Raw genomic sequence first — 11,315 nt, 5'->3', positions numbered from 1 at the left:
AAGGCCTGTGGTATATGTTTGGGGGCCTGTGGCTGGGAGTGGCCGGCTGGCTCCTGAAAATCCACACCGAGCAGGATGGTTCCCAGACCAAAGGGGGCACCAGTGCCAAGTCGGGCTGGTTTGATAGAGCCAAGTGGCTCCTGCAATCTACCATCCAGAAGCGGGGCAGCTGATTTTTTCTTCCCGGGAAAAGGGCCGTAGTTTGTGTTTCGGGGCCTGTGGCTGAGAGTGGCCGGCTGGCTCCTGAAAATCCACGATACGCAGGATGGTTCCCAGACGAATGGTGGAACCAGTGCCAAGTCGGGCTGGTTTGATAGAGGCAAGTGTCTCCTGCAATCTGCCAGGCAGAAGCGGTGCGGGTGATTTTTATTTGCCCGGGAAAAAGGCCGTGGCTTGTTTTCGGGGGCCTGTGGCTGGGAGTGGCCAGCTGGCTCCTGAAAATCCACACCGCGCAGGATGGTTCCCAGACCCAAGTGGGCACCAGTGCCGTGTCGGGCTTGTTTGATAGAGGCAAGTAGCTCCTGCAATCTACCACCCAGAAGCGGGGCAGCTGATTTTTTCTTCCCGGGAAAAGGGCTGTGGTATGTGTTTGGGGGCCTGGGCTGGAAGTGGCAGGCTGGCTCCTGAAAATGCACGATACGCAGGATGGTTCCCAGACGAATGGTGGAACCAGTGCCATATCGGGCTGGTTTGATAGAGCCAAGTGGCTCCTGCATTCTGCCAGCCAGATGCGGGGCAGCTGAGTTTTGTTTGCCAGGGAAAAAGGCCGTGGTTTGTGTTCGGGGGCCTGTGGCTGGGAGTGGCCGGCTGGCTCCTGAAAATCCACACCGCGCAGGATGGTTCCCAGACCCAAGTGGGCACCAGCACCAAGTCGGACTGGTATGATAGTTCAAAGTGGCTCCTTCAATCTGCCATCCAGAAGCGGGGCAGCTGAGTATTTTTTCCAGGGAAAAGGGCCGTGGTATGTGTTTGGGGGCTTGTGACTGGGAGTGGCCAGCTGGCTCCTGAAAATCCAAGATACGTAGGATGGTTCCCAGATGAAAAGTGGCACCATTTCCAAGTCGGGAGTATGATAGTACGAAGTGGCTCCTGAAGTCTACCATCCAGAAGGTGGGGAGGTGAGTTTTACTTCCAGGGAAAAGGGCCGTAGTTTGTGTTTGGGGGCCTGTGGCTGGGAGTGGCCGGCTGGCTCCGGAAAATCCACGCCGCGCAGTATGGTTCCCAAACCAATGGGTGCACCAGTGCCAAGTCAGGTTGCTTTGATAGAGCCAAGTGGCTCCTGCAATCTGCCAGCCAGAAGCAGGGCGTGTGAGTTTTTTTTGCCAGGGAAAAGGGCCGTAGTTTGTGTTTCGGGGCCTGTGGCTGGGAGTGGCCGGCTGGATCCTGAAAATCCACGATACGCAGGATGGTTCTCAGATGAAAGGTGGCTCCAGTGCCAAGTCGGGCTGGTTTGATAGAGGCAAGTGTCTCCTGCAATCTGCCAGTCAGAAGCGGTGCGGGTGATTTTTATTTGCCCGGGAAAAAGGCCGTGGCTTGTTTTCGGGGGCCTGTGGCTGGGAGTGGCCAGCTGGCTCCTGAAAATCCACACCGCGCAGGATGGTTCCCAGACCCAAGTGGGCACCAGTGCCGTGTCGGGCTTGTTTGATAGAGGCAAGTAGCTCCTGCAATCTACCACCCAGAAGCGGGGCAGCTGATTTTTTCTTCCCGGGAAAAGGGCTGTGGTATGTGTTTGGGGGCCTGGGCTGGAAGTGGCAGGCTGGCTCCTGAAAATGCACGATACGCAGGATGGTTCCCAGACGAATGGTGGAACCAGTGCCATATCGGGCTGGTTTGATAGAGCCAAGTGGCTCCTGCATTCTGCCAGCCAGATGCGGGGCAGCTGAGTTTTGTTTGCCAGGGAAAAAGGCCGTGGTTTGTGTTCGGGGGCCTGTGGCTGGGAGTGGCCGGCTGGCTCCTGAAAATCCACACCGCGCAGGATGGTTCCCAGACCCAAGTGGGCACCAGCACCAAGTCGGACTGGTATGATAGTTCAAAGTGGCTCCTTCAATCTGCCATCCAGAAGCGGGGCAGCTGAGTATTTTTTCCAGGGAAAAGGGCCGTGGTATGTGTTTGGGGGCTTGTGACTGGGAGTGGCCAGCTGGCTCCTGAAAATCCAAGATACGTAGGATGGTTCCCAGATGAAAAGTGGCACCATTTCCAAGTCGGGAGTATGATAGTACGAAGTGGCTCCTGAAGTCTACCATCCAGAAGGTGGGGAGGTGAGTTTTACTTCCAGGGAAAAGGGCCGTAGTTTGTGTTTGGGGGCCTGTGGCTGGGAGTGGCCGGCTGGCTCCGGAAAATCCACGCCGCGCAGTATGGTTCCCAAACCAATGGGTGCACCAGTGCCAAGTCAGGTTGCTTTGATAGAGCCAAGTGGCTCCTGCAATCTGCCAGCCAGAAGCAGGGCGTGTGAGTTTTTTTTGCCAGGGAAAAGGGCCGTAGTTTGTGTTTCGGGGCCTGTGGCTGGGAGTGGCCGGCTGGATCCTGAAAATCCACGATACGCAGGATGGTTCTCAGATGAAAGGTGGCTCCAGTGCCAAGTCGGGCTGGTTTGATAGAGGCAAGTGTCTCCTGCAATCTGCCAGTCAGAAGCGGTGCGGGTGATTTTTATTTGCCCGGGAAAAAGGCCGTGGCTTGTTTTCGGGGGCCTGTGGCTGGGAGTGGCCAGCTGGCTCCTGAAAATCCACACCGCGCAGGATGGTTCCCAGACCCAAGTGGGCACCAGTGCCGTGTCGGGCTTGTTTGATAGAGGCAAGTAGCTCCTGCAATCTACCACCCAGAAGCGGGGCAGCTGATTTTTTCTTCCCGGGAAAAGGGCTGTGGTATGTGTTTGGGGGCCTGGGCTGGAAGTGGCAGGCTGGCTCCTGAAAATGCACGATACGCAGGATGGTTCCCAGACGAATGGTGGAACCAGTGCCATATCGGGCTGGTTTGATAGAGCCAAGTGGCTCCTGCATTCTGCCAGCCAGATGCGGGGCAGCTGAGTTTTGTTTGCCAGGGAAAAAGGCCGTGGTTTGTGTTCGGGGGCCTGTGGCTGGGAGTGGCCGGCTGGCTCCTGAAAATGCAAGATACGCAGTGAGACAGAGTAATCCATCCTGAACTAGGTAAAGTGTCTAGGAGAGGTGAAGGGTCTGTGGAGCTAAAGCTGAAGGAGAGGCCGCATTCCAGAGACAGCAAGGAGACAGAGAAAGAAAAACAGAAAACCGCGAGGTCAATCTGCCCCCGACCTAGGAATTCCTTCGATAAAGAAGAATTAGTGCTAAATGTCGCGTGGAATGAATATGTATGAACTTAATTTGAAACTGTATGCATATGCATTTGGAAGGGGGGATAAAAAGGGGACTCGGAGTCTCCAGGGGTGCGCACGCCTTTTGGGAGGCTTGCGTCCGACGCGCGTCGTAATAAAGGCATACCGGGCTTTACAACTTTTACAAGTTGTGAGGTTTCTTCCTTTCTCCGCAAATCATTCTGGCGAGCCAGCCAGGAGATTCAGGAGATATTTTCCGTCTCCATCTCTGTCCCCGCAGGGGCGGGGGGGGACCGACGGACTCCTAGGCGCACCCCAGGATTTTCCTGGAGGAAGTTCCGCTCGCCTCGACTTGCCTCCTGCCGGGACAGACAAGAACCTGCTGGCCGCGGAGAAGGACACGGTATGTACTAGGGGCCCCTGGGGGGGGGGAGGGAAGAACAAGGAAAGAACAAGGGAATTAACGACCCAGAGACGTCTGGGGATCAGCCGATAGAGCGGCCGATAGAGCGGCCGATAGAGCGGCCGTATTAGAGACGGGGTTCGTTCCATCGTCGTCCTGATAGAGCAGGACTGCCAGCGGCTCCGGGGTAAGCTAGCTGCAGCTGATAGAGCGGCTGTATTAGAGACGGGGTTCGTTCCATCGTCGTCCTGATAGAGCAGGACTGCCAGCGGCTCCGGGTGTAAGCCGGGTGAACCCGTGTATGCGTGTATTAGAATTCAGATTCTGATGGGGCAGAGCTGAATTCGCGTATGTTTCTTCTGTTTGTGCGTGTGTGAGTGGTGTCCGGACACTGTGTTGCTGTGTGTTGCATTGTGTGATCAGCGCGCTGTATTTGTAAGTTGTGTAAGTGTATAAAGTGTATGATATATAGAGAGCAGGCTGTGCGGGGGGGCGAAAGTTCTGCCCGCCGCTTGAGAGGTTGAGTAAACACCGGCCGAAGCAGGCTGTGCGGGGGCGGGGAGCACCCGACGGAGAAAACAGAGAGAACTGTGAAAAGCGTGCGCGAGGGCGTTTTTTTGAGTAAAAGTGGTAAATTGTGGTGTAGGTTGTGCGTGCTTTCACCGTGGCTAGACGAACCCGAGGGGTTCCTCTGCCTCAGTGGTTTGGACTCGACCCTTGGGAGTTCGTGAATCCGGTGAATTTTTGGATAAATAGAGGAGACGAACGAGTTCACTTAGAGGGACTCTACCGGACTTCAGCTGGCATTCTTGTAAGTCTGGACTGGGAACAGCCTGCCGTAGAAAATTTAGAGCTCCCTGTAATAAATGGAATAGCTTGCTTTTGCGGGAAATTTCGAGTAACCTTTGGCGCATCAAGAGGCTGGCACGCTGCGTGGGTATTATTACAGTGCGTAGTTTGTGGGAAACGCTGGTATTGTTGTTCTAGCAGGCGACGGGGCACGTGCCCCAGGTGTAAACGAGAGGTTCCTGATCAAGCTGATTCAGAGCCTAAGATCTTAAAACTTGTGTGTGGGAAATCACATCTGGTACCTGCCACTTGGGGTGTGTGGGAGGAGGACTGGGAAGCTACTGTGAAGTCCTGTGAAAAGAGGTTTGGGTGGAAGCGGGACAGAGCAAGAAGGAGATAATGGGAACTAACCAGAGTAAGGAAGTTCCGCAGGCCAGCCCCTTAGGGTGCATCTTGGCCCACTGGAAGGAAATCACTAGCCGGGGGGGCTCTGAGAATAAAAAGGATCTAATCCAGTATTGCACACGCTGGTGGCCCTTATATAGGCTAGAGGACGGGGCAAGGTGGCCACCCACTGGAACCCTGGACTATAATACTTTACTGCAGTTGATGTTGTTTCTAAGACGGGAGGGTAAATGGAATGAGGTCTCGTATGCTGATATGTTTTTTGTTTTAAGAAACCACCAAGAGTGGCAGAGGGACTGTGGGATTAAGGCACCCTCAGACCCACTGGTCTTGGCCCTTGAAAGGGATAACAAGGCAAAGAGAGGGCAAATCAAACGCTGCTGTTCAGCATGCAGTATAGGACAACGGTGTATGAGATCAGATAAGGTCTATTGTTCTGAGGAGCAAGAACGGGACACATTTGAGTGGGTGAAACATCCTCCAGCTCCTCCCCGAAGGGGGATGGTTAGGGAAGTCGAGGCTGATGCTGAGGATGAGGAGGAAGGAAGCCTCCCCAAAAGGGAGGAGGAGGACTCAGGTGGGGAAGGCACATCTACTAGATCCCACCCCATCCGTGGGAGTCCAATTGCATCTAGGACTAGGAGGCAAGTAGTGCTACAGGCCCCTCTGCGACAGGCAGTGGGGCCAGAAGGGGGTAGATTAATGATTAAAGTGCCATTTACCACCCTTGATTTAGAAGCATGGGAAAGGGTTGCGAGGAATTACCGTGTTGACCCGATACTCACTGCCAAACGCCTAAGGTATGTTATCAAACAGCACAACCCAGACTGGGCTGACATCCAGCTACTGCTGGATGCTTTCACTGAGACAGAGAAGCAGCTGATCTTAAAGACAGCTGGGAATTTGGCGGAGGATTACTGTAAAGCCACCCAGCTGGATGTAAAACAACATTTCCCCCTCCAAGACCCAGAATGGGACCCTAATGTGTCGGCAGAGGTAAAGAAATTAACAGAGTATCAAGAGTGGATAGTAACAGGGGTGGAAAGAGCTATTCCAAAAACCATAAACTGGTCTGCCTTATATTCACTTAAGCAGGGACCTTCTGAGACTCCATCTGAATTTCTAGAGCGTTTAAGGGATACCATGCGTCGTCATACATCATTAGATCCGGAGTCTGAGATAGGGATAAACCAACTAGTTAATTCATTTTTGGGGCAGTCTGCTGGAGATATCAGACGTAAACTTCAGAAGATTCGGGGAGCAGACGCGAGAAATCTTGAAGCCTTGTTAGAAGAGGCCTGGAGAGTATTTAGTAACCGGGAGGAAGGATATAAACGGGGAATGAAAAGGTTGGTGGCGGTGGTACAGGAGGAAAGGCAGAGGAAACACAACCAGGGCCCACCGAGACAAGGACCACCTCGGTTGGGCAGGGACCAGTGTGCAATCTGCAAAAGAATTGGTCACTGGAAAGACCAATGCCCAGAACGAAGAAGGAGTGACCAACAGATGGCTGCACACGTACAAAACAACTGAGGAGGACCGGGGGATCCTGCCCCAGCGGATCCACTGGTTATAACAATGAGGCTGGGGGAAGAAGGGAAAAGGGTAGAATTTTTAGTTGACACAGGAGCTACATATTCAGTCCTAAATAAAGCCTTAGTGCCTGTGGAAAATGATTATGTTGTAGTACAGGGGGCAACTGGCCAGTCTGAAAGGGCATATTTTTGCAAACCTTTGAAGTACAAATTGGGAAAACAATGGGGTATTCATAAGTTCTTATACATGCCTAATTCACCAAGAGCACTCTTGGGGAGAGATTTATTGGAACAATTACAAGCCACCATCATATTCAAGAATGGGGAAATTACTCTGGAGGTGAATGATCAAAAGTACATAGAGGCACTAAGTTTAACTCTGACTGCTACTGGCATTAAGGAAGAAATTGATGAGGAAATATTAAGTCAGGTATTTCCCGGGGTGTGGGCCTCTGATGTGCCAGGAAGGGCAAAAAATGCCTCTCCCATAGTAATCAAACTCAAGGAAGGAGCGCAGCCAGTGAGAATCAAGCAGTACCCCCTAAGGAAAGAGGACAGGGAGGGAATCAGCTCAATAATCGAAAATTTTCTGCAACTAGGATTGCTGAAGGAATGCCAATCTGATTTTAATACTCCCATCCTGCCTGTTCGAAAATCTGATGGGACATACCGGATAGTACAGGATTTAAGGGCTATCAATAAAATAACAGAAGATCTGTATCCGGTTGTAGCCAATCCATACACTTTATTAACTTGCTTAACACCTGAGCTAACCTGGTTCACTGTTCTAGATTTAAAGGATGCCTTCTTTTGCCTCCCCATCCATGAAGCCAGCCAAAAATTCTTTGCATTTGAATGGGAAAGCCCTAAAAGTGGGCGCAAAACCCAGCTCACATGGACCAGACTACCACAAGGTTGGAAAAATTCCCCCACCCTGTTCGGGGAACAACTTGCAAAGGATCTGGAATCCTGGGAAGCCCCACAGAAAGAAGGGAGGCTTTTGCAGTATGTTGATGACCTTCTACTGGCCACTCAGACAAGGGAAGCATGTGTGGCCTGGACGGTAAGCCTTTTGAATTTCCTAGGACTCCAAGGATACAGAGTATCCAAGAAAAAGGCACAGATAGTGAAACAGAAAGTAGTCTACCTGGGGTACGAGGTGAGTGCTGGGCAACGGACTTTAGGGCAGGCTCGCAAGGAAGCCATATGCCAAACCCCAAAACCCCAGACCATAAAGGAACTCCGAACGTTCCTAGGCATGGCAGGGTGGTGCCGGCTGTGGGTCTATAATTATGGACTACTCGTCAGACCCCTCTATGCTCTTATTGCCAATGGAAACAGAGATCTCCAGTGGACGAAAGAAGCAACACGGGCCTTTCACCAGCTAAAGGATGCCCTCATGTCAGCTCCAGCTTTGGGACTTCCAGATGTGAGTAAACCATTTTTCCTATTTTCCCATGAGAAGCAGGGAATTGCCCTGGGAATACTGGCTCAAGACTTGGGTCCATACCGAAGGGCAGTCGCTTACCTCTCTAAGCAACTAGATGCAACAGCCAAAGGATGGCCAGGTTGCCTCAGAGCTGTAGCAGCAGTTGTGCTGAACATCCAAGAGGCACGCAAGTTTACCCTGGGACAAAAAATGACTGTGCTAGTGTCCCATACAGTGTCCGCAGTACTGGAAGTAAAGGGTGGCCACTGGCTTTCACCGCAGAGGTTTCTGAAATACCAGGCCATTATGGTGGAGCAAGATGATGTAGAGATCGTGGTGACTAACATTGTCAACCCAGCTTCTTTTCTCAGTGGAAACCAAGGAGAGGCAGTACACCACGATTGCCTGGAGACCATTGAAGCTACCTACTCCAGCCGCCCGGACTTAAAGGATACCCCCCTGGACGACGCAGAGACCTGGTTCACTGATGGGAGCAGCTACGTTGCTGATGGGAAGCGATATGCTGGATATGCAGTGACCACCTATAGAGAGGTAATCGAGTCTGGACCCTTACCAACAGGCACCTCCGCGCAGAAGGCCGAGATAATTGCCCTGACCCGTGCCTTGGAAAGGGCAAAAGGGAGGAGAATAAACATCTACACAGACTCGAGGTATGCATTCGGAGTTGTACATGCACATGGGGCCATCTGGAAGGAGAGGGGGCTGCTGACCTCACAGGGAAAGAACATCAAACATGCACAAGAAATAATCCAGCTGCTGGAAGCAGTTCAACTGCCTGAAAAGGTAGCAATTATGCACATTAAGGCACACCAAAAAGTGAGCTCAGAATTGGAAGAAGGAAATGAGCTGGCGGATAGAGAGGCAAAAGAAGCAGCAAAAGGGGAGGTAGCTACTGAAGGAGTCCTTATCCCAGACGGACAAATCTCCCTTGAAGGTAAGCCAGAATATAGCAAGAGAGATAGGAAATTAATTGAAGATCAAAAAGGGACATATAGCCAAGAAGGGTGGGCTACCATTGAAAAGAAACTGGTAATCCCTTCCCATTTGTTGTGGTCATTAGTAAGGGAAGAACACCAGAAAACACACTGGGGAATAAATGCCCTATACACATACCTGATTGAGAGGATTGTTGCTAGAAATTTATATGCCACTATTACTCAGGTAACTCGACAGTGTGATCTTTGCCTCCAGACTAATCCCAAAAATATCCCCAGGCCGAAACTTGGTCAGATTGGGAGGGGCCATGGGCCTGGACAACAGTGGCAAATTGACTTTTCAGAACTCCCAAGGAAAGGGGGGTATCGATATTTGTTGGTATTGACAGATACATTTTCAGGGTGGCCAGAAGCGTTCCCCACCAGAACTGTCAAAGCTAGAGAGGTGACCAGGGTGTTATTACAAGAGATAATACCGCGCTTTGGAGTTCCAGCCACAATGTCCTCAGATAGAGGATCACATTTCATTTCCAAAATAGTGCAACAAATTAGTAGCCATCTGGGCATAGACTGGGAGCTCCACACCCCATACCACCCCCAATCAAGTGGTCAGGTGGAGAAAATGAATCATTTGATTAAACAGCAAATCATAAGACTGGGGCAGGAAGCAAATCTGCCCTGGCCCCAAGCTCTTCCACTAGCACTATTGCGAATTCGAACTAAACCTCGAGCTAAAGAAAAGTTAAGCCCTTTTGAAATACTCTATGGGAGACCATATGGAATACAAAAGGGAATGTCCACCCACATTGGAGAGGTGACATTAGCCACCTACATGGTGGCCTTAAACAAACAGCTCAGAGAAATTGAAAAACATGTGGCAGGAACTCGGAGCCGGGAGTTAGATGGGCCAGTACATAACATACAGCCTGGAGATTATGTATATGTTAAGTCTCTTACAGAAAAAACTTTGGAACCGCAGTGGGAGGGACCGTTCCAAGTGCTTCTCACCACCTTCACTGCAATCAAAATCAAGGAGCAGAACGCCTGGATTCATCACTCCCGGGTGAAGAAGGCCCAGAGACCCCTTGAGGAGTGACTCCAGGAGACAATGAACTGAGACTAAAACTTACTTGGGCAAAATGAGTAAATTGCGGTGGGGAGTAGCTCACGTTTTAGTTTGTAGGATCATTTTGTGTATAATCATGACTGAAGTTTTAGAACTTGAGAGTACCTTTATTCAGAGCAATGTTAAATGGCCTTGGTCCCGGGCGTTTAATCAGTATACTGGATCCATGGGAGAACTTTCTGAGAATTTAAACCTGTCCATTGTGGTAATTCATGGAGATCAGGTATATGAGGGGCAGGAATGGCAGGAACAGAAACTATGGACACTTCAAGGGATTAGAGGAGAAGAAATCAAGGTAGGGTGCCGGATGACAAATGGGACAGCCCATAAGAAACCAAATGAAATTAGTGTCTCAATTTCTCCTGATGAATATGAACGCCAGGAAATCTGTGATAGCCTAAATGAATCAGACTGCTGGTGTAATTTCACCTTAATACAGCCTGTGGAAATAACTTGCCTTTGGGCACAGGAAGATATTGGGCTTTCATTTAAATTCAAAATAGACACTACACCTTTCACCACAGCAGGACCCTACACAGCCCACACCAAGACCCAAATAGTTCAGACCCAACCCAAACTTGAACCCGAGTTGTATGGAGTTGGCCCCTACGTAGTAAAGAATGTGGGTGAACAACAACTATTGTTCAATCCAGAATGGTCTCTCAAACGTGTGGAGCTGATAATGCAAATTAACATCTCAAAAATCCAACCAGTCTGCTCCTCCTTCCTGAAAACTTCCTTTGAGGGCTGGACAACATGGCTGCAAAAACAGACATACCTCAGGAGCAGAATGAGAAGGGATCTAACTGGCCTATTAGGGACAGGATTAGGAGTTTTGAATGGAATTGATTCAGAGATACTGATGAATAAACTGATCACTGCAGCAGGCAGCCTAACAAAATTGAGGCAACCCTTACAATCATCTCTGTTGGCATTAGGAACTAGCCAGTGGCAGATTTCAAAAGTACTGTCAAAATGGGAAACGACCGGGGACCAAGACCACAGGTTAATAACAGAAGCACTTGGTGCAGTCCAAGACAATGTGTCTTTAGCTCTCAGTTGTATACAAGCACAGTTATGGGTGCAGGCAACAGCAGCTCTGATCATACGGGAAGGGAATGAAGGTAATTTTCCAGCTGAAATTCGAAAGATTGTGTGGGATAATGCTATCGATTTTGAAAGGAAGTTCCAGTCTTGGTGGACTATGGTGAATTTCACCTATGATCCCGTTTATAATGTAGCAACTGCCTTTGTGCTTACCATACGTAATGCCACAGTTTTTGTTATCCATCCCATCATTGCCCTAGGGTTAAACCATGAAAAAACAATACTCTATCCTTCAGAACATAGAGTGTGGGCACGAAAGGTGAATGAAAAGTGGCAGAC

The 11,315-nt window shown here is 50.3% G+C and overlaps 1 protein-coding gene across 3 annotated transcripts; it reads left to right on the top strand.

The window, feature by feature from the left end:
* The first annotated feature begins 3,113 nt into the window (after window positions 1-3,113).
* Window positions 3,114-10,879, top strand: LOC141726860 (uncharacterized). 3 transcript variants are annotated; one of them, XR_012577819.1, is made up of 2 exons: window positions 3,114-3,689; window positions 9,753-10,879. XR_012577819.1 is itself a non-coding variant. In XM_074531969.1 (2 exons), exons 1-2 carry the CDS (start codon window positions 3,303-3,305, stop codon window positions 4,876-4,878), a joined length of 930 nt encoding a protein of 309 aa, XP_074388070.1. In that variant the 5' UTR covers window positions 3,114-3,302; the 3' UTR covers window positions 4,879-5,426. The 3 variants fall into 3 exon arrangements, 1 of the variants encoding a protein (XP_074388070.1); XM_074531969.1 differs by lacking the exon at window positions 9,753-10,879 and adding an exon at window positions 4,336-5,426; XR_012577820.1 differs by lacking the exon at window positions 3,114-3,689 and adding an exon at window positions 3,883-4,500.
* Window positions 10,880-11,315: the final 436 nt, after the last annotated feature.

This window comes from Zonotrichia albicollis, chromosome W (assembly GCF_047830755.1).
Source record: "Zonotrichia albicollis isolate bZonAlb1 chromosome W, bZonAlb1.hap1, whole genome shotgun sequence".
Lineage (NCBI taxonomy): Eukaryota > Metazoa > Chordata > Aves > Passeriformes > Passerellidae > Zonotrichia > Zonotrichia albicollis.
The sequence above is the reverse complement of the archived record's forward strand: the minus strand, read 5'-3'. Positions and strand labels throughout refer to the sequence as shown.